Here is a 23404-nt window from a genome sequence, read left to right on the forward strand (position 1 = left end):
TGTTCATAAGCTTCAGCTGCATGAGTTCAACACAGCCAAAGCACAATTGTTCTGCAGTGCCTGGGTCCAAAGGGATCCAGGTTAAAGCCTGAGCTTCTTTATATGAAATGTGCATATGGTGAGTAATTCTTTCCAGGTGCTGGGATTTGCTGCTTTTTTTGCTCTGGTTCTGAAGAAGGTGGAACATGAGGATGAAGAAAACACAGCTATTGATGGGCCTTTATCTGCACCAGGTACCCCTCTGTAAAGTGAGAAATTATTAAAGAAAGTGTTCTCCAAGCTTTTGTAGTGTTTTATGCACAAATATGTGACTCAGCCTAACTGAGAACTTCACTGATTGTCTTTATATACCTGAATCTTAGCTGACAAGGTTAGCAGGAATCAGTAAATCCACAGGTGTTGTGACTATGTGCCTTATCCATTACTATTCCCCAGATCAAGGTGGAAGTGGAAACACGCCTACATAACTGATTTTTTGCCAGTTGGAAAAAATATAAAGACCACTGTATGTTTAGGTTGGATAAATCTTGCACAGCCCTTAATGAAAGAGACCACAAGATCAAAAAGATTAAAAGTTTTGGATCAAAAGAATAACACTTCCTTGTTTATCTTTTTCCATATGTCGTTACCTCTGCAAATATATATACACACATTATCTCTTCTAGCCCTGTTGTAAGATTGCCCCAGGATACTCATATTTTACTGATATTTGACACCTTCCTTCCCTCCATCCCTGGCTCGCCTATGTCAGGAAAAAAGTAGTATTCTCCCATATGATTCATACTGGATTAAGAATTGTACAAGTGGATAGCCAACCACTTTTCAGTCCGTCAAAATTCAAGGAGCATCTAGAAAAGAAAATAATAAGATGTGGCAAACTGACTGAAGCCATTATAATAAAAATTAATGAATCGGTGCTATTAGTGTGTAGTAACCATGCTTAAATATTTTAGCTCTCACGTCAGACATAAGAAAACTCAGTCATACAAGGAGGCTTGTTTTAGCTCTGTGTAGACGTCTCAGTATTCATGGCATGGCTTGCAACAAAACCTGTAACTATTCCACAACCGAGTGAAAATAAACACATGACCCAGTGCAAAATGCACATTTCATCTAGACTGGTAGATCTTTACCTGACAAGCCATCTAAAACTCAAGTTCTCTCTCAAAGAAATTTCCCACCTCCTTTAAGTCTTGTGGTATGAAAGTCCTCAGTATACATGGTTTTCCACAACCATAATTATCTGTATTACTCCCATAAACCAAACAACTTTTTCCCTGATCAGACTCAGGATCTGAATACGGCACCTTCTGAGACAGTCAGCCTAGAGAGAGACACTTGACCTACATCTGTGCCTAAACCTAACACACGGTGTTTGTGAGCTCCTTCCCTCCCCACTGTTTGCCTTTCTGTACTAAATGTTTCAATCACATCCCCTGTCTTCTTAAGGGAAAGCATTAAATATAAATATTTCCTTATAATGTCCAAAGAAGGGAAAAGCAGGACATAGACAATCTGTTGACTGATTCCAGGGTTTACTGTTCTCACCCACAGGTGATTCAAATCCTTTCTTCGGAGCCCGAAGGGACAGTAGAAGCAACATTTACCGGCCACCTCCTGCAACTGATGTGGAGAAAATGAAAATCAGCTGCCTGAAGGAGCAGAAAGCATTTGCCCTCATCAGAGAAATCCTGGGTATTATCCATATGTTGACTAGCTTATTTTATTCAGTAGTACTCATGAATATTTTTACATCACACTGTTCTCTTGGGTGAAAAAGTTTTAGCTTATCTTTAGCTTCCTGCCCAGCATTCCACTGCAGAGCCAGGCTGTTCAGGGGCAGGGGGAGCTGAACAGAGCTGGGAATGTCAGTTGGCTGCAGTGTGGTTAGGGCTTGATTTTGTCGTAAAGAAACACATTACAGACCCATGAGAGGTTGAAGAAAAGTTAGGAAGGGTAGAAGGAGGTCAACAGTTAAATGAAGTTGATACCAAAAGAGCAGCTGGAGGCCATCTTTGGAGGCCATCTGTCTAAAAGCAAATAGTATTTATACATAATTATTTATACTCTAGTTTTATTTCTTCTAAAAACAATGGAAAAATTACCTCAACTTCAATGGAACAAAGTTGGACTGCTCATTTTATTTAGAGCTATTTACTACTGGTGTTCAGCCAGCCTTCCCACTTATTTCTCAACCACTACTCCCAGTGACAGGCTTAAACTGCAGCACATTGAAGTAGCTCGTGTAAATTCATTAGCACTGGTCAGTCAGAGTCCAGCAAAGCATCTCCTTAACCTAGTAAGTGATGACAGCAGTAAGCATTCATGCAATCTATTTTGAACAGCAGTGTTAATTCTGAGCTCACATGTACTGTCTCTTCTTGTTTTTTTTTCCAGCCTATCTGGGGTTTTTATGGATGCTATTACTGGTTGCTTATGGGCAGAGAGATCCCAACTCCTACTACTTAAACAAACACATTGAGAACAGCTTTACAGATGGATTCCATGATGTCTACAGTTATCAGGACTTTTTCACGTGGGCAAACACTACCTTAGTCAAAAATCTTTATGGATCCTATAAAGGTGCAGAGTCATGTTATTTCACTCTGGCTTGCCAGATTCTGAAACATTATCTTTTCTACATGTCCCTAACTTGCACGTGCATATCTGACTGAAGAAAGAGATGGTGAGCGCACAAGGCTAGTGGGGATTCTTATAATGTGAATACTAGTGGATAATTAAAACCCCACAGCCCGATCCCAAGTTTAATGTATACTAGTATATTCCTTCTCTTTAATATAAACCAGAAGTTCTGCACTGTAATTTAACATTTTTCACATTTTACATTACTTATTCCAGATATTCAGATAAATGTCCCCATTTTAAACGTGTTTCTTTCCATAATACAAAAAATGAATGGCAGACAGGTGGCACTATAAAGCTTTTCCTTAGGAGAGCTCTGTTTGCACCACAACTTGGGTCAATGTGAAGCTATATACAATACCACGTTTCTATCTAGCCATATCCAGTAATTAAGAGGACCCATTTTCCACCTCACATTTAAGAGTAAATATTGAAATAAATTAGCAGAGTTGTTCACTGGACATGACAGGCACTCACCAACTGTGGCCAAGTGAACACAATATACAGCTACTGTGCTGTGTGACTCTCAGCAAGTCCCTTTTCTCCTCCAGGCCTCAGTTTCCTTCTGTATAAAATGCAGATAGACAATGATACTGAACTCTATTATCTATGCGTGTTATCTAACAACTCAGTTCAAATCAACACTAGGGCTTGATTTTCAGTACTATTTTGCCTACACTGTTTTCAGAAAAGAATCTATAGCAAAATATTAATGCATCAGCAAATCATAAATTAGATGAAGAAATATCAGTAGTAGTTCTGTCATATCACCAGTGCTGCTCTTTTCCATCTCCCATTTAGGATTCATCACAGATGGCAATTCCAAGCTGGTGGGTAGTGCTCGGATTCGCCAAGTACGAGTGAAAGGAGACACTTGCCCTATTCCTCCCAAACTGCAGCACGTGATGCAGGAATGCCATGCCCCATATTCCCTACAAACAGAGGACACAGCAGATTATGGAGAACACTGGAATTCTTCAGTCTCTGATAACTCCTCTGACTTGAGCTCAGCATGGCAGTATCAGAATCAGTCCCAACTGAGAGGGCAGCCCAGCTGGGGCAAACTTGCCATCTACAGGGGTGGTGGATATGTCATTCACCTGGGAACTGATCCTAAGAATGCCTCCAGGTACCACCTGCATGCTTGTAAATTATTAGTGTGTCTGCTGTAGCATCAGTCATGCTTTCCTCTACCCTGTTCCGGATTCATTTCAGACGGCATCTTGAGTTTTCCTGCTGTGCATTGTGCTGAATATTGTAGATATTACTGTCCTGCCATCGTTGTAATTTATGTCCCTATCATCTTGCTCCATGTTAGGTAACAACCAGTATCCAAAATTAGAACCTTTTGCTCCTAACTTACATGCATGGATTCCAGATTTACATAGCTGCAGAAACACACAATGTTGAAAAACTAGTAAAACAATCCTCTCAAAGTAGTATTAATCCAGTCCTGGATCTAGTCCAGCCTTTAAATTCTAAAATACTGAATTTTCTAAGGGAATGTCAACAGTTGTGACAAAATAATTTAGCCTAAATCTTATTATGTTAATCTTACATTACCTTGTTACTATGCCTGAACGATTATATGTTTGCCTCTTTTTATATCATAGTAAGATCTGTGAAGCTTCTTTATCTCTCTTTAGTGTTTATGTTGCCCAGATCCTTGTAGACAACTTTGTATCTACCTTAAAAGAGAATTAGTGAAATTGTACTGGAACTAATCTGTGTGTGAACATGAATAGTAACAGGGAATACTTTTAAAAGTGAAGTAACAGAAAATGAGGCCTTGAAACAGGGCAGATAAGGGACCTGTGATAAATAAGCAGGAAACATTATCCCACTGGCGTGGAGATCCAAACTTACAGATAACTTCTATGTTGCTAGAGACGCCCGTATTTGTACAGGAACCTATTTGAGGTAAATGATCAGATACCTGAAGTATCTCAGGTTTAGCACTGCCCAATATCTGGTACCTGCTTCTCCAGAGGAGCCAAAAATAAATTAACCACTTAGACTAATAGTGCAAATATCCCCCATCTCCAGACCTGACAGATCAGATGCCCTCTTGAACATCTTACCTTTGGTTTATGCCTTCTCTATGATCATGTCCAAATGTTCCTACCCTCTATGTGATGCTGTCTCTCTTCTGTATGAGTTAGATCACTGGGTACACATTTTTTGGCAGAATTCTCCAGTACCTCTTTGACAACATCTGGCTGGACACCTTCACAAGAGCAGTGTTTGTAGAATTTACCGTCTACAATGCCAATGTGAACCTGTTCTGCCTTATAAGCCTGATGTTTGAAACCAATGCTCTAGGTAAGAACCTTTTTTAAGTTACACATTTCTGGAGACAGCAAGCAATGCACATACAGAGTGCGGATTTACATGCTGTCAATATTTATCTAGTTCTTTGTTCAGTAAGCAGAAGTGTTTTACTAAATCTAATAATGACAGAATCAATGCAAAATTTATAAACCACTTAGGAAAAATGTAGCATCACAGTAATATAGACTATAATGGAATATCATATGTTTGTTTATGCTGTGGTCATCTGCTGATAAAGAAAACATAGTACTGAAACTTAACTTAATCTCCAGAGTTTACACAACAGGAACAAGAAAAATTGTTTCCTAATAATTTCAGCTAATCAATACAACATTAAGACAAAAAGTACAAAAAACAGTCTGTCTTCTAATATATAGTCATGTAATCATACAACACATAACCTGGATACAGCAAAGAAAATAGTGAAACTCAATTCTGGTTTGAAGACCAGCACTCTAAAAGCCATCGACTGCCTGAAATTCCTATTTGAGGAAAATTTCAGAGAGCACTTATAAGGCTACTCATGTAATCAAGTCTAAATCTTAGTTTGATAGTTGGATTCAGTCTCACATTGATGTGAATGCACGTATGAAAGTCTAACTGGTGAATTAAATTGTTTGAATGAAAATGGAAAGATGTCATTCATAGAGCACTGAGGAGAACACCGTTTTTTTTTAGGGGCCTTCTTCACAAGCGCAGAGCTGCAAAGTATCCGGCTTTACCCATACACCAACAGCCTTCACATCTTTGTCATTGCAGCAGAAGTGATTTATTTCCTCTTTATTATGTACTACATGATAGTACAGGTGAGACCCAATGGCAAGCTTGGCTGACGGCATCACCTTGTGTCTGGTTTTGATTTAATTCATGAAAAGTTTAGGACTGTACTTGATTTCAGTAGTGCTGCTGCTAACTCACACCAATGGCAGATTGAATTAGATACGTATGTGTATTAAATGATACAGATACAGCCAGATTTTATTTGGCTTGAATGCTTCTTTTGAGAATGATAATGAGAAATTAGTGAAAGATGTAGTTTTATCGATGTGCTTTATTGCGGAGGGGATAGCCCTGCTCTTTGTATGATACAGAGTCACAAGACTGAAACAGGAAAACTCTTTTCCCAGGGAAAACAGATGAAGTCTCTGAGATGGAGATACTTCCACAACAAGTGGAATCTCCTGGAGATGGCCATTATACTGATTAGCTGGAGTGCTCTGTTAGTGTTTGTGAAGCGGACAATCCTTGGGACCCGAGACATCGGCTACTACCAGGAACACAAAGTGGAGTAAGTACTAACGGTGGTTGGTGCATCCTTTGTCAGTGCTATTTATGCAGATATGAATCTGTTTTTCTTTTCTCCAGACTGAACAAACACAGTTCCCACGTCCTTCTCTCATATGTCCTGTACCCTGACCCTCAGCCACCTCAGTGCCCTCCACTGGACCCAATGTCCTCCTTGCACTGGGGAGCCCAAAACTGGACTCAGTATTCCAGGTGCAGCCTCGCATCTGCTCAGTGAGAGGGAAGAACAGACACTCCCCTTAACCTGACAGCTACATTCTTGCTAATGCAGCATGCGTATATCATATTGGTATATGTCATGTGCTGTATTAGCATCCACAATTTATAAAAGCTTTTGTGGTCACCTCTGTTGTAAACAAAATTGTAAGTACAAGAAGTGTGCTCCCTTTATAAAGGGTAAATGTAAGTATGACCATGCTTTTTTTCAGCTAACATTGAGTTGACTTAACATTGAGTCTCAGTCACAGATCACAGCTCTTCCCTCCAATCTTTCACTCCATGCCTTACAGCACCTTCTCACACATCCTCTTAGAAATTAGCTAATCCTGGCATTGGGTTAGTGCATCCCATTGGCAGCACAGCACCAGTAACCCATCCTTTCAACTACACATGCAGAGAAGAACCTGTCGTACTTTCTAAGGGTCAGAATTTGATAGTAAGTTTGCATTAGCTGCATTTAAACTGTGACTTGCTAAAAATAAGCAGCATTTAGGCTACAGCCTAGACCTTCTCTCGGCTCTTTCTAACACTGATAAAAAACTCTGCCATGTACACCGGCGGTTTTTGTGTGCACACAGCAGGAAGAACAGGCAGAAACGGTCAAGCCAGAACTCAAGTTAGCTGTCCACTGAAAACAAGGACAGAGTGACTGGCTTTTCCAACATACTCATTAATGCACTTCAAAGGCTTCTGTGTGCATGCTCTACTACATCTTTTCTTTTTTTCCAACAGCTGTGTAAGTTTTAATGAAACAGCAAGAGCTGATGCAGTTCTTGGCTACCTGATTGCATTCCTAGTGCTTCTCTCCACCGTGAAACTGTGGCATCTCCTGAGGCTCAACCCTAAACTAAACATGATCACTTCAACCCTAAGGAGGGCATGGGGTGATATCTCTGGATTCATCACTGTGATTGCCATCATGTTCCTCACCTATTCCATTGCGGTGAGTACTACTGTGGTTTCTGTTGTCTTCAGTCTGCATCCAGGTATTGTCAGGTTAAATGAATTATTTCTGAAATGTCAAACTGAATAAAACTCTCTATCTAAATCTCAGCTTAGCAGCTTGGAGCCCAGTTCCTCAGTGTAAGTGAAAGAATAGTTAAAATATCCACTTGTCTGTTCTTAGCAAACTGATATTTAGTACAAAAGTCAAACACTGAGATGAAATAATGGATTCTCTGTGTGTAATAGGTGTGACAAAGAACTAAGTACAGGAAAACTCATTTTCTGGATAAAGCATAAATTGGGAAAAGTGCAGCAAGTCACATTTTCCATTTGGCTAGATTTAAGTAAGAAATAATTATTTTTCTGCCTATTATAGGAATATTTATTATGCAAATAAAACCATTTTCATTCTATTTAAATTAAAGAATTATTAGACTGCCGCTATTTATGTATATTTACCACTTTAGCTGAAATGTTTTGTGCAAATCTTCTGGCAAAGTGATGTGGGAAATTCATCACATCTCAATTGCAAAATAACCAAAAAAGTGGAAACTCTCTCAGCCAAATCCAAACTGTCCTCTGCAGTGCAGTCCTGTGGCAAACGGGACCTGCTGCAGTCTCACACGGAGTCCACGTTCCTCACCTCTCCCTCCAGCACCGACACTCTAGCAACCGAGTGGCTTTCGGCACTGACTGGTGTGGCCACAAACTTAACAGGTAAAGTCAGTGATCAGATCAGTTCCATGACCCAACCTGCTGTCATGCAAGTGACAGAGCCATGAAAGAAAGAGGCAGAGGGATGGAAAAAAAGGTGAGACTGCAGCAGAACCCATTTAAATCAGACACCCAGGCCCACAAGACATAAACGGAGAAAACAGCATCTTGGTTACCGAGGTTGCCTGTTTGGAAGGATCTGTGCACCGAAAAGCAAGTGTTTGTGACTATTATTAATTCGGTCAATTCTGCAAGGATAAATCTGCTACTTAGAGGTGGGCTAAATTAGTTTCCTGATTTTATCATGTATTTGCAGACTTTTTACATTTTCTAGTGGCAAGCTGAGCAAGTATAAGACTTTCTCATATCTAGGATAAAAAGTCTTACAGATAAACACAATCACAAAGGGTGAATCCAGTTCTTCGGTCTAGCTTGGTTTTATTTTATGACCTTGCCTGGTGATTCTCCTGCTTGTAAACCAAAAATCTGCAAACCACCAAAAAAGCTTCATGGCTCTGATGACAAGCTAGTAGGGCTTTCTCAGAATACAGCAGTCATCAGCTGATTTTGCAGCAGGGACTCTGATCATGACACAAGATATCTCTTCTTTCCTTCGCAGACAAACCTGATATTTGGCTGGAAGCTCTACTCATACAAAACTCTTTTTGATTCAGCAGAGACCATGGTTAGTCTTCAGCTGGGAATCTTCAACTATGAGGAGGTACCATCTCTGATTTTGAGAAGTTTATCACTGTGTAATTCGCATCTCAGCTATCAAATATGCTTTGAATCAGCAAACAGAAAGACTTTCTGTTAGAAATTTCTGCTAGACGATCTGATTTTGCAAGCTCCACAGTGCTTCCTAAAGCAGACACCTTTTGTCATCAAGACAAGAAAGACACCAAGCGAAATAAACCTCACATCCCATTTTGACCACCAGTAGGATTATCATGAAACTTTCATTGAGAAAGATGCTCACATTTTAACTAGATGTTACTTACTGATTACAGAAAGTTTTGAGCAATTTCCTTAGAAAACTGCAGACAGAAATGTGATGCCCCGCATTTGTTCTGAGCACACATCCAAGTATAATATATGTAGCTATATTTATTAGCCATAGGTATTTTCCAAGACAAACTCCTTATTGTGTCTTAACTGCTTGTATGTATGTCATTTTGTTTTTTATTTTTTTCAATCAAAATATGATGTCTTACCTTATTAATACTACAGGTCTTGGACTACAATCCAATTTTAGGCTCCTTCTTAATCGGATCCTGCATAATTCTCATGACATTTGTGGTACTGAATCTATTCATTTCGGTGATTCTAGTTGCTTTTAGTGAGGAGCAGAAGCACTACCAGGTATGTTCATCTAAGCTCTCCTGCCTTTTTCAACCTTTATTGTGCAGTGTTACTCATGATTTTGGTATTCCACCATTGGATGAAACCTGTATAAGCTCAGTCCAACTCTTAAGAAGTTAATGTGTACTCATAAAGCACGCTTTAGACTTTCCAGATTTATGCTGTCCATTTCTGTTCAGACAAGTCCTTGTTGAGATTTAGCACAAGATCTGATTTGTAGCCTTCTTCTCCCATACTAAATCCAGCAAAAAAAGTCCTAGATTTGTGTCCCAGCCTCATTGAAATCAGTGCCAAAACTGCTACTAAAGCCCACAAGGACTATACAGCTTCTTTTAAAAAAGTCACTGCAAGTGCCTGACCCATTCAAGCTATTGATAGCATAGTGCGAAATCCAGCTTAGTATTCCAGTACTGTCCAAAATTCCTCTATGTTTTAAATAGTCATGGGAGATGAAAACAAAGGATATGGGCAATAGCAAACAAGATATATTTAGTTTTTCTCATTGACTTGATCTACAAATGGGGGGGGTGGCTCATAGAATAGACCACTAGTTGTGGCAAGTGGACTCCAGGCTCCTGTAGCAAGATTTCCATGGGCTTTGACAGAGCCAAAACTTCTGTAATGTCCATGCTCATCCATGCTCATCTGGGACTTTTGTCTTGATAAAAACCTTGGCATGATGTTTTGCTTTGGTAGTTATTCATGCTTTGCTTGAAATTGGCTTATTTCACCTCAAGCAGAGATTTTCTTGTGGGTTCGGCAGAGCCTGTACCCACTTCTGGTCTGTGCATCCTTAACTTCTTCTTGTTATTTCAGGCTTCGGAAGAAGAGGAGATTGTTGATCTAATGCTAACGAAAATTTTCAGTTTCTTGGGGATTAAATGCAAGAAGGAAGAGAAGCGAGTCACTAATGATCAACTGAAGCAGCCTGTCAGCAATTAAATGACAACCACAATGAAAAGTCGCTTTGTTCGCGGATGAAATATTTACTTTTTAACGCCCATCTGCAGCGTCTAGACTTAGAATATGGCTTCTTACTTAAACGCTGTGGCATTCGACACGTTGTTGCCTGATATTATGGAATATTAGCAAAGAAATAATGCTAAATCTCAGATAAAGCATCTCACGTGCACTTCATGTAGACTTAGCCTCTGTATTTAATAAACACTGAGCGTTTGTTGCACCGTTTGGTAAAAAAAAAGCGTGCTTACTGCTGAGGGAGCGCCGCGGAAAGATGGCGACCCCCTCGGCCCGCCCTCCTCCCGCCCCGGGCACGGCGGCACAGCGGGTGCGGGGGGCACGAACCAGCCCCGCTCCCCGCCGGCTCTTCAGAGCCCGCTAATCGTGTCACAGCGCCCGCTGAGGGGACCCGGGCGATAACGGCCGCCGGTAACGGCCGCCCCTGACGACGCCTCCGGGAGGCGGGAGCTGCGCACGGTGCCGCCCCTGGCAAAGATGGCGTGGCGAGCGCTGCGGCGGGTCGGGCCGGTGCTGGCGCCGCGCTGCCCGCGCCTCTCGCCGCTGCGGGTGCCCGCGGCCCGGAGGTTGGTCACCAGCTCGCTGGTGCTGTCCGGTGAGTGGCGGCGGGAGGAGAGCGGCCCGGTTCTGCGAGGGGCCGTGGATCCCTCTGTGTCAGGGCTCCCGCGAGTGGAGGGTGAGTGGGTGGGCTGCAGCCGGGCCGGTCTGTGGATGTCGCCGCCGGGGGAGTGGTGGCGACCGGTCCGGGGAGGGCTGAGATGAACCCCCCCTGGTTAAACTGCCCGCTCCCGGGGTGCAGCGGTCCTTGCCTGGGTACCTGCCCTGTGTTTTGGCTGTCCGGGCGGCCGGGAAGGGCACGGCCGGGAGGACGGGGATGCTGCGGCCTCCCCGAGCCGGCTCCCCGCCAGCCGCTGGTGCGGGGGTTTCCACATGGAGCGGGGCAAAGCCTCGCAAGATGGCTGAAGCCTCTGCAGGGGCTCAGAGCTGCAGGGGACGGTCAGCGCCTCCTTGGCTGTGGCAGCGCGGTGCCACCTGCCCGTTCTGGAGCTGGCGCTCCCGGGAGGAGCTGGGTCACCTCCCTTCCTTGGCAGAAAGCTTTTCAACCTCCCGGCCACGCTGCAGTTTTTCAGCGAAGTGGCCCCGTCCCCTTCTCGGCCCCGGCTGCGGGCGCCGCGGGGCGGGCCAAGCGTGGACAAGACAAACTTGAGGAATAAAGAGCGGTTCGCTTTTCCTCGGCTCGTCGCTCTGGAACAGCTTTTTTGGCAGCTCTGAGGAGCATCAGCAGCAGGGCCGGGTGGGCCGGAGGGCAGCTCTGCGGCAGCCCCAGCAGTGAGATTGGGCTGCCAGGAAAACTCAGCCAGATTTTCAGGGTTTTGGGGCTGTTTGGGCTAAAGGAGCGTGGGTTGGTGTCACCAGCCCCTGCGCAGCGCAGCCGCAGGAGTGTTAAGGCAGGAGGTGAGCTTGCACATCAGTGCTTGCTGTGGTTTTGCACTTAAGGTAGTTAATTCTGCAAGTATCTGCTGCTGTCACAGGTCTCTGAATGAAAGTTAGCTACAGAAGTCTGACAGACAGAATCTGTGGCACTTTACAAGACACAAATGTTGCAAAGGTAGGAGAGAAGAAGAGAACATGCCATAAAAGTAATGACTGTAACTACAAAGAGGTCATAAATTTCCTTCCAGATAATCTTTTAACCTAACTGCTTTCTGCTACAAATGAATGAAACAACCTTTATTAGTTATTATTTGCAAATTGAATCGAGATCTAAGCTTTTTTCACTAATTGTTTAATATACTCATTGTTTTTCTGTAGATATAACTTGAAGGAATAACATAAATGATGCTTCTGTTTTAGACAGAGAGGAAAAGTTTTGTATGCCTCTTTGTGGAGGTGTGAGTTTTCTTTCACGCTTCAGGTATATATTTCTGAAATATTTAATAGAGGCAGGCTAAACTAAATGAAGGGCTGAATTCAGAATGTGCTAGTTAAGCTGAAACCAGTGTCATGTTGAAATGAATGAAGCCAGAGCAGATTTAGCGGCTCTGAAAAAGAATGCTCACAGAAGAGATTTGGGATGTTTTGACATTTACATTCATTAAATTTGATTTATTTTAACGGCCTGATGACGTAAGCTCAAAGTTCAAATTTTGAGATTACTTATTAACTCTTTTTAATTTGACCTTTTCTTTATTTGCAGTGGTTTTTGTTACAGGGTTAGAATTTTTCATTTTTCACTTTCTAAAGAAATTTTTGCTACAAGAAGCTGATGTGCTCTTCCAGCTCTTGAGAACACTTTACTGCTGTGGTCAGAACTGATCATGGAAGTCTTCTGGTTTTATCTTTTGGGGTATTTTTAAACCTTGCTTTATAAACAACTTTTATACAATATTATTATCCTACATAGAAAGATATTGGTTGGCTTCTTTGTGGTATGTGGAATGTCACAGATGTTCAGCTTGGGTTTGGGATTTTGTGTCATTCTCTGTTGTTATGGTTCATTACTCATTTCTGATGGAGTTCCTATTACCCATGTGTTTAATGTCTTGACCTAAAATGATCTAAGACATTTGATTTCTCCTCTTCATTAGAACGTGTCCTGATAGATTTATGTAGGTATAAATAATACCAGCTAAAATTCTTAGGGGGGGGTTGAGTGATATTTCATGGAAAAATACTTCGTATTTGCATTTTACTCAGAATTTTTTTTGTGCACTGTACTTACAAAAACATGTCTTGCTCTACTGAGGTCTATAAAACTCAGGCCACCTTCAAAGACAAACCATTTTACCTGAGACTTGCTTCTCTTACACATGTTCAGACATAAATAAGAGGATCACTACACTTGAAACAGCTTAAAATATGACTGAGTGTGAGTGGAAAGATTTTAGAAGGTCTGCAGTGAGAAATTCTCTTTTCCTTCACGTACAAATTTAGAAAATAGACAAGGATTTGCAGAGGTGCAGTTTCTCCAGCGGGTATAAGGGTCCAGCCTAAAGGAGAATTTTGAACTCCAAAGGAGGGTCAAGCTGCCCTCCCCTGGCACTTATCACACAGGGAGCTCTCTTTAAATTGTCGTCTCCAGCTGCTGAAACATCCCTTACCTGCCTGGATAGGTGCCTCACGTGAAAAGTTAAAATAAATAAAAAATAAAAGGAAGAAAGTATTTATGGGGAAACTATAGAGGTGAGAAAACAAAGCAGGTTGAAAATTCGCAGAGTAAGAAAAGTTCTAGGTAAAAAGTTAGCATGAAAAATGTTGCCTGTTTCACTTTTAAAGTTTCTCTGTATGACTTTATAAAAAGAATTGCTTGTAAGAAAAGCTGATACAAGCTGCCCTGAATCTTAGAGATCTAAAACATATGTACGATTGTAGATTGCTGTGAAAAGGCTTAACAGGGTCTCGAGTATGCTTATTTTCAAAGTGTACAGAATAACTACTGTGTTCTCACAGGGAACAGTGTGAGCAGGGAGCACATTCTCTTCCCTAACACTTTCCTGTATGAGTTGCATTATTAATTTGCCTTAATTTTACATACATTGGTGACAACATTACACAGGGAGAAATAGACTCTATAGGAAACACCGGGGAGGGAAGGGAACAGGCCACTTTGGCTGGCTGGGTTGCAACTTTTTTACTTCAACTGATGGTTCTATTCAAGTACTTTGAATGAGATGCTGTAATGCTGACACGGTTTCTAACGAGTCATTAACACTGGCCTTCCCAGGAATAACAAAGTGGTTGTCAGAAGCAGTAAATATTCTTGAAAAGCTGCTATGCTGTCGTCAAAATGCATCATTATGAGTAAAGTACACATATATGCTTTAGTTTTATATTTTTGTTTAAAGTGGAACAATTCCTTTTGCTCCTGTACTTTATCAGTCTCTAGATGATCACACAGAATTAATAATACTCTGAGCAGAACAGCTAGTGAGCTTCTAGCCTGTTCCTAACCCTGGCCCCAGAATAAAATGCTTCTGTAAATTGTATGTGCTGTTTAAAATATTTTCCAAGAAAAACAAACAGAACTAACCTCAGAAAAAAGACCCCCCCTAGTTTAAGCCTGCAAATGTGTTACTGTATTTAAGTGAGCAACATGTCACTTATTTCTGAAATATCAAGTTTGTTTCATTTTAGCCCGCAAATTCACAGACAAGCATGAATGGGTATCAGTTGAAAATGGCATTGGAACAGTAGGAATCAGCAATTTTGCACAGGTATCGATCCCTCCCCCCTTACCCAAGTCTGCAATATTTATTTATGCATACCTGCTCTTGTCCTTGCTCTTTGGACAGTCTCTGTTTTTCATTGTTCTAATCGCATATTCTATACACTGAGCATGATTTTAGGACTTGGATCTGTCACGTTATTTGTGAAGTGAATGCTGCTTCACCACTCGGATAAATTCTTAATCACTTCAGACTGAGCCTATGGAGAGCTGAACTTGGTGAGAAACTTAATGGTTCAGCAGAATTTAAAACCTCCTTTATTACTTCAGTTCTTACAGGCCCAAGGATTTTGTGGCTGTGTGGAGAGGAGAACATGCACTTTTTAGGCCAGATTTGCCATGAATGTGAATATGGTGCAGTCCCTCTGGCTAAAGAACAATTGTGAATAGAAGTACAACACGGCATGTGTTTCTCACTCTAGAATGGGAATTCCTTTGGATTTTTTGTTTTACTCTTGCGCAAGTACTTGACTTGGAATAGTCACAAGCAAATTCAGGAGCTTAAAAAAATAGAATGTGTGAAGCTACCAGTGAACTGGAATTAATGTTTCTTAGGACAAGTGGCATTTCCCATAATCTCAATTTTGTGTAAATAACACTAACACTCTATAAAGTCCCTGGTCTTTTGTGAGACATTTGTGGGTGAAGGAGCAGAAGCCTATTCTGCTTGAGCCGATTCTTATGGTGATAAGGCTCCTTATTAAGTCTGTAAGGACAAACTGTGTGCCAACAGCTCTCTGGTTCTCGCTGCCTCTGGGGAGAAATCACTGTGTTTTCTTTTAAATTGCACTGGAAGTAAATCCTCTGTGCTTTGTAACAGAAAGAGAATTCCCTCACATCACTGGGAACTTTGTCCTTTAAAGCAGTTGTTACTTAGCGCTGCTAAGAAGATCAGCAGATGTTATTTCTCATTCTGTCTGAAGAAATCTGTATATAAACCTTATACTCAGCCTGAGGGTTATTAACACTCTAATAGATAAACAATAATTTGGTATTTGGGGCATGATAACAATATAGCTTTTTCAACTTAAATGCTTAAAAACTGAAAAAAATATGCAGTCCTTAATGAGAACTAGATTTAGAGACAGATTACTTATACACAGATTCTAGTGTTACAGATCTCTCCTATGTATAGTTTCTTTGATGTATGCTTTGATGCTTTTTGTTTTTCTTTTAAGGAAGCATTAGGAGATGTTGTTTACTGCAGTCTTCCAGAAATTGGGACAAAATTGAGTAAACATGGTAAGTTTCAGCTCTGATTTCTAATCAAATAATCATTCTACTCATCCCATTCTCCATTTGCAAAGATGAATTTTATGAAGTAATCTTTATGTTCCTTAATCTCATTATAAATCTTTTGAATGCAAAATAAATGCAGATATTTCTATAAGAGACAGCTTTAATTTCGAATTCTCACTTTCAGACCATGCATGGTAGCAGGAAAGAGCTGCTTATTAAACTGTGAAGACATGTATTTTAAAAAAATGTGATATTCAAAATATCTTTTTGTAATAATTTTATCTATGCTCTGTTTTTACAACATTTACACTTTGATTTGGACTTGCTAGTGTTTAGGCTGGCTTATTTGTCATTCTGCAGTTACACATTTCGCAAGTTGCATGATGTGAAACATCTGATATCAAGCTCTAATTTTTCTATGAATACGCAGACTCAGTAATTTTTGGGTGTCAACACATGTTTTTGCTCATTAATGATGTACAAATTGTCACATTCTTAATAATTCAGTTATGTAATTTTCCACGTTAAAGAAGAGTGAGTGTTAACAGGTAAAAGGAAAAGCTTATTCCTGTGTTTACATGGAGAGCTGTCCTGCTAGTACATGAAGATTGTCATTAGCTTCAGACGTGGCAGAAAAAGAATGTAGATTTACTGAGGTAAACTAGCAGGCCTTTCTTTTGCCATCTTTCTCATGGAATAGGTCTGGATGGAACTGTTTAGGCCAAACCTATTTCATTGCATTGAATGATGAATGTTGGACAAAAGGTTTTTCTGTTCAGGGCTTTAATTAACCAACTCGTAGTTTTGTTTCATCTGAAGGAATTTAATTTCCCTTTAATTCTTCCCTTTTCTACCCATTCTGGCCTTAGTCTGATTGCAGGCTTTCCCAGAGCATGTTGTTCTTGGATCCCTCGTGCTGATGCTCCTCCAGCCTCTGCCTTTTTTGCTCAGGCCTGAGACGTGCACCGCACCAACGCTGCCCCGGGCACCGCTTCCATAACTGCCTTAGAAACAGCAGAAAGGGAAGAGCCGCGGGGTGCTTCTGAATGCTGTTGTGTGTTTTCCAGTGAGCGCAAGTGTAACACTTGATCGTGTTTCTGAAGAAAAAACTGGCTGTGTGTATTTTGTAACCAAATTATATAGAAAAAAGGTTTAAATTGTAGATAAAAGGCACATTTAGGTCTCCTGCAGCAAGAGCTGGATGTTGTTCCTTCTAACCTGGTATCATATCGTAGGCTGTAGGGCTTTACTCAAAGGATTAGCCACATGTAAGAAGTTTCCATCTCTTCTGTAGTAGCCAGCTAGCTGGTGTTACGCAAGTTCCACAGAATCATTCAGGAGCGTGAACATCAAATTTAATACCGCTGATCACTGTCATAAAGTTGGTGACTTCAGTATTTTTGACAGTTTTTGTTGCTCAAGATCAAGACACTTCTTCCAATGTCTGGGCCATCACCAGAATGTCTGACTAAAACCAAAGCGCTTTGCATTTTCCTCTTAAAAGCGTTTGATCCTGCTCTGTGTTTCAGATGAGTTTGGAGCCTTGGAAAGTGTGAAAGCTGCTAGTGAACTCTACTCGCCTCTCTCAGGAGAGGTGACTGATGTTAACGCTGCCCTCGCAGATAATCCAGGGCTCGTCAATAAATCTTGTTATCAAGATGGTAAGATGTCATTTTTATCTTTCAATAATGAATACCACCTGAATTCTTGCTATCACACATGGCTCTGCAGTTCCTAGTTCTTTTGGTTTAATAGTATAGAGGCATAAATTGAATATAGTTCAAGCCGAATAAAATGTAACATGAAAGTATCATTGTAGTCCTGTCTTTGCTGACAACTTCTTTACAGTGCATTTGTTTCAGACATAGACTGTATTTGAATTTAAATCTGTTTCCCTTAATTGCATTTCTCTTGCTCTTGTAAAGCTCATGACACTGTGAGGTCAGGCTCTTTTACTCTTTGTAGACAGTGTCCTTAATGCCAGTGTCAGAGACAGTACTAAATTATAACGGATAACTGGTCTGATGCCATTTCTTCTTCTTCAAAATGCCATTTCTTACAACAGGTTGGTTGGTTGGTTGGTTGTTCGTTTTCTTGAAGTATCGAAACATTGTTTTCCCTACACAAGAAGTCCTGTTGAATCAAACAGGGCTTTGTGCCTACTGGGAGTACTTTCCTAAGGCAATAACATCAATGAATCTTTCTTGTAGGATATCAGCAACTGTTTTTAATTTCTTAACTACAGGTTGGCTTATCAAGATGACTGTGGAAAACCCTGCTGACCTTGATGAATTGATGAATGAAGATGCCTATGAGAAATACATAAAATCCATTGAGGACTGAGCTGGAATAATGAAATAAATCCATATAAAATATTTGTGTCATTTGTCATCAATCAGCAGAGAACATCCAGTTTTGGCAACCTGAAAAATACCACTCATGATCCCATATACAGACCATAATAATTGCGGTAATAACAATGTTTAACATCTGCATACTTGTGAGGGCTTTTTTATTCTAAATTAACTGATTTCTTTAACTTCAGGATGTTATCTATGATATTTTGGAAACCAATTTTTTTTTTGCTAAAATATATACTTCCCAAGATTCATTTGACCATCAAATTTAGTAACAACAGCGTTAATATGGTAACTCTGTTGTAGGCACATGACTGTTCTTGTAACCCGGACTAAGGCTTTCCCTTAAATACTTTTCTGTTGCTCCCAAGATATTGAAAAGCAGTGTCTCCCTAACTTCCTAATATCTTTCCTAATTATAATTGCAAAGATGATGCCAAAAAAGAAGCCATATCAACTACCTCTTTGCAGGATTTTTACTTCATTACGGAATTTATTAGTCCTTTATGTTTTTTATTCATTTTCCCATGTCATCAAATAGTTCTGCTTTCAAGGCACGAAGGTGTGGTCCTTGTCTTCTGATTTATGTCCTTTCTTGTATGCGAATTCATGCAATGATAGTTTATCAAGATTCTCAAGTGGATCGTTTAGGCTGTATTTTTTTGTCTGGTAAACACTACCTATGTCACAAATAATTAAGGAATTCTGTATCTTGTGCTTAGCAGTTGTGATTTCAGAGGAGTAGATACTTTTGAAAATGGTGTAATCAGTAATAGTTTGACATCTAATGTATCCATGTGTGTCTTTAAGATCAAGTAGACACACTGCAGTAAGGACATCACAGAATGAAAATAAAACTTTTGCTTTGCAAACCAGTAAACTAAAGCAGCTCATTCCATTAGACTTAATATTTAAAAATGCACTCCAAGTTACGTGACATCCAAGGGGTTGGTTGACTTGTACAGAGCTGCACTTTAGGAAAATGTAATAGTAAGTGGAGTTTTGGTCTAAAACTTTTTTTCTGCAATTTGAAAATAGTGATTAGAAGCTAAGCACGAAACAGGAGCGAAAACCAAGTATCTGTAAGTTGATCTAAGAGGAAGCAGGGGAACATTTAATCCATATAAGATGACAAAGGCAAAATTTGTATTCCTTTGGAAGTTACTTTCAAAAGCACAGCCCTGCTAAAGGGCAGAAATACACTGCGGGTTATAAAAAACCTTTCTAGTTATAAAAATGTACGTCTGGCTTTTAAGAGCTGAAGTGATGTCAAAGTAATTGGTGTGGCTTTTTTTCCCCAAATCCTAGGGGCTAATTTTTCCTACACAAGTCAGAGATAAAAGCCCTGCCAAGAGAGACCCCACTGTGTTTTTAAGATAAAACTATGTTCTCCATAGGAGTTAAACTGCAAAGTGACTGAGAGGGAAGAGCAGGTTTGACTGTTCCATGGGCGTGCTGACTTGGCAGTGCCTGATAAACAAAAGGCTCCAGTAAACCTAGTGTAAATGCTTTAAAAACTGTCAGTACTGATCCATTATTCACGGAATCGTGCAGTATTTATTGTGACAATGTCCATGGCCCAGAGTGCTGGGAGCTTGATCCTGGTCTGCAGCCTGCCTGTGCCAGTTGAGATGTTAGAGCTCCCTGGGCACTTCCCAAAGAGAAAGTTTGTTTCAAATTAGAAGGAGTTCACGCAGATGGAGATAGGAACGCATCAAATTGTTTCAATATGATACTGTTTCTTCCACCATATCTTTTTTCAACTACACTAGAGAGTAACATGCCCTTCATTTCTTGCCACCTAATGTATGACCCTTTTGGATCTCACTTTAAAGGTTAGTCCAGAACATTGTAATGCATTTTTAGAAATGTTTTCCCTTAAAATGTTTATATTCTTTCCTTTTGATCAATAAAACATGAATTAGTAATTTCTGTAATCCCCTACGGAACAGTAAAACTGGCAAATCTGAGCTCTTCCTGAAGCTTTGCCCTCATCTGTGTATTAGCAGCATTCATAAGGTTACACATGAGTTAGTTACAGATAAATAACAACTTTCTGGAGAAACCCCCTAAAACAAAATTCAACCTTTTGTCCATGGTGTATGGCTGGAAAATGGATCGTCTTTTGCTTAACGAGGAAGACCAGGAGCCTCTCTATCCCTAGTTCTTTTAGGGTTTTATATGACCTTAAAGTGATTCACTAAATCTCCCAATTCCTCTTAAGATAGCAACAATAATACTTAGGTGCTTTTCTTTTGTGGTTTACACTGAGAGCTCTAGTGTTCTGCAGTTATTTAGGTCAAGGGATATTTATCAGAGCAAATATTTTGATATCTTTCTACAATCCACTCACCTACCTGAATTACGCTGCCAAAAGAATGCATTCACCAGTGTGTGCTCCTACAGAAAACGAGTAAAGGAGATGACTTTTTACAAAATAACCACTTTATCTGTGACCTCTCAAGTCTTGATCCCGAGCTTAAGAACTTAACACTCATAATTACTGGATACTAAACATTACAGACTCAGTAGAGAGATTTGTTTTATGGCAAATTATGATTTCTGTACTTCAACAATAACCAATAGTTATGTCTCTGTATCTCCTAGGGGTTAATTATACCATCACCTTTCTTCTTGCCAACACACACTTTGTTTCTGTTCCTCAAGTACCAACCTCTTTATCCCTCGAATTATCTAACTGAATAATAAAAGCTAATATTGGAACTAATTTTTTTAATCCTTATTTAGTTTTCTAGGATTTTTATCAACATCAGTCCTGAGAAGACTGCATACATCAAATTCTGTCTGGTTTTCTACCATCTAAGTGCTGCCTCTCCCCGACTCATCATGTACATAAATACATATCATGTAATTGTTACTTCTCACCAGAGGGGAAAAAAAATCAAAACCAAATAATAATGGTGATGTTTTGATGAGCATAAAATAAGGGTGATGTCAACTTCACTGTCATTAATTAGCAATAAGACAATTACCTAAGCAGCTCTGATGATTAGCAGTGCTGCAGATCTCAATGTCCAGCGTTCCTTCAACTGGTGTCTCCTGTTTCGTTTTTCTTCCTACTGATAGATCAGGAATTCACAATCTTCCTGTAGCAATGGCTCCCATCAGAGACCTTTAATACTTCAAACTGACACATAAAGGATGTAACATCTATCTTCTTGTCAGCCTAGTCATGTGAATAAACACAACTGTGCCAATAAATCAATCAAGAATGATCCTCAGCTAAGAGCGTGAGGCTTTTCTGTTGTGCTGCTGGGAGACATCACACGCAAGAGGCAAAGGAAAGTGCATATTTTGGAGAAGAGAAAGAAAAACCTAAGAAGGGTGCACAATTAATTAACAACACGAGTTCGCCAGTGGGTGGAATGCTCCAGCTTGTCAAATGCAGACATGCTTATTTAAATAATTGCAAGTTTTAAAAGAAATTGTTGTGTAATTTCGCCACACGGTGGCACACTGAATGCTACCAATAGTAACGGGCATGGTAAGGAGGCCCACGGGCCAGGTTTTCCAGTTCAGGTGTTTTAGTGGAGAAATGGGACTGGACTGATGGAAACTGAGCACCCTTGGGCAAGCCATTCCCAGGGAATATGGTCTCGTGGGTGTCAGTGTTGAAGGACTCTTGAGCAATGTCCATCTGTGTAAATTACCAGCAGGAGATGCTGCAGGTAACACAGACAAATTTTGAGAGCAGCTTAGGAGTGTCCTCACTATAATTTTCTCCATGTCCCCCACACTACTTGAGAAAGTGTTAGAGGAACCGTCCTTAGCAGGAGAATTTAGTCAGTGGTACCTGGTATGGTCGGGTTTGCCTCACGGTATTGATGTCCCTCTCTCCCTGACACAGCACAACTCAGTCACTGCAGACCTGATCTATTTTAATGCAGTGCAAGTGTCCGCCATCCTCTGCTATTAGGCTGCTTTATTTGTCATTTGCTTATGGTGATGAATTATTTATGCTACTGAATGTATTTTGCTTTGAGATGTGTTTTAATGCAGGTACAGCACTTGTACCTTTCTCTAACCATGAAAATCAATCCACAAGACAGGAGGATGAGTCTGCACTTCTCAGGACCCAAGAGCACTTGCTTTTCAGCCATCACTCCTCTCCCTTCTTCACTGCATGGGTCTGCATCAAGAGAAAATAACAAAGAATTAAGTATTCTTGGCAATTCCGTGATATAACTGGTGTAAAACCGCCATCGCATGGCTCTTCTTCTGCAATGTATCACCCTCATCTACAACTGAAACATTTTTGCAGCTTTCTGTTAAGACTAAGGGGCATTTCCTACATCAGGTTTGCCTGGTAAACATGTTAGACAACCAAGAAGAAAATTCAGCTGTTCAAAACTTTGATAGGAATTTTTTTTATCTACCTGCCATACCTTCCACAGATTTAAAGATAAACTGAAGGACAACATGATGTCCCCTGGGCCAGTTCAACCCATCGGTCAGACCAAAAATTGCTGGTGGATTCCAAGAAGTGCCCAGAGAGGAATATAAGAAACAAGGATTGTTATTATTATATGAATACTTCATACATTTTAACACTTATTATTAATGACTATCTAGTGTATGTAATTCTGATTAATAACCAGATGAATTACTGTAGTCATATTTTGTTCCATGTAAGAGTGGAAAAAAAATTAATCCAAGACTAAAGAACAATGTAAAACTATGCTTTTTTTTTTTTCATTTTAGAGCATCACAACTTCATTATAATCTTCACCCAGAACTGTAATCTCATTAGTTCAGGATCACTCAAGCCTAACAGCAGTTTTCAATTCAAAACATATGCCTTACCAAAAAGAAAAGGGAAATTACATTCTATTATTCTAATTATTACAGTCCAATATTTGTATAATGGCACTTTAAGAAAATAGTTCTGTAATTTATGTGAGCTAAGAGTTCGTTTTTACTTGAACTAAAAGATTAGATAGATGTTCAATCAAAAAACATTCCCTCTGGAAGAAAACTGAGATCTGGGGCTATGTTTTAGTTATTTTGCCCTTCCAAAGAAATCCATGAAAATATTAACAATGATACAGAGACAGCTAAGCAGATA

At 40.2% G+C, this 23404-nt stretch overlaps 2 protein-coding genes across 2 annotated transcripts in view; both read left to right on the forward strand.

Moving 5' to 3' along the window:
* PKD1L3 (polycystin 1 like 3, transient receptor potential channel interacting) overlaps positions 1 to 10461 on the forward strand; it is a gene marked incomplete at both ends in the record, with an annotated part of 38784 nt that extends 28323 nt beyond the window's left edge. The window contains 11 exons of the mRNA XM_080352005.1: positions 137 to 233; positions 1555 to 1695; positions 2398 to 2583; positions 3445 to 3772; positions 4832 to 4965; positions 5653 to 5780; positions 6102 to 6262; positions 7231 to 7441; positions 8777 to 8878; positions 9388 to 9519; positions 10336 to 10461. Coding sequence (XP_080208131.1) covers positions 137 to 233; positions 1555 to 1695; positions 2398 to 2583; positions 3445 to 3772; positions 4832 to 4965; positions 5653 to 5780; positions 6102 to 6262; positions 7231 to 7441; positions 8777 to 8878; positions 9388 to 9519; positions 10336 to 10461 — 1746 coding nt within the window. The remainder of the gene's footprint in view (positions 1 to 136; positions 234 to 1554; positions 1696 to 2397; positions 2584 to 3444; positions 3773 to 4831; positions 4966 to 5652; positions 5781 to 6101; positions 6263 to 7230; positions 7442 to 8776; positions 8879 to 9387; positions 9520 to 10335) is intronic.
* Positions 10462 to 10969: 508 nt separating this feature from the next.
* Positions 10970 to 18326, forward strand: GCSH (glycine cleavage system protein H). Its single transcript, XM_080352237.1, has 5 exons — positions 10970 to 11092; positions 14632 to 14711; positions 15901 to 15964; positions 17491 to 17622; positions 18207 to 18326. Exons 1-5 carry the CDS (start codon positions 10975 to 10977, stop codon positions 18302 to 18304), a joined length of 492 nt encoding a protein of 163 aa, XP_080208363.1. The 5' UTR covers positions 10970 to 10974; the 3' UTR covers positions 18305 to 18326.
* Positions 18327 to 23404: the final 5078 nt, after the last annotated feature.

Source organism: Nesoenas mayeri (assembly GCF_963082525.1).
Source record: "Nesoenas mayeri genome assembly, chromosome: 12".
Classification (NCBI taxonomy): Eukaryota; Metazoa; Chordata; class Aves; order Columbiformes; family Columbidae; genus Nesoenas; species Nesoenas mayeri.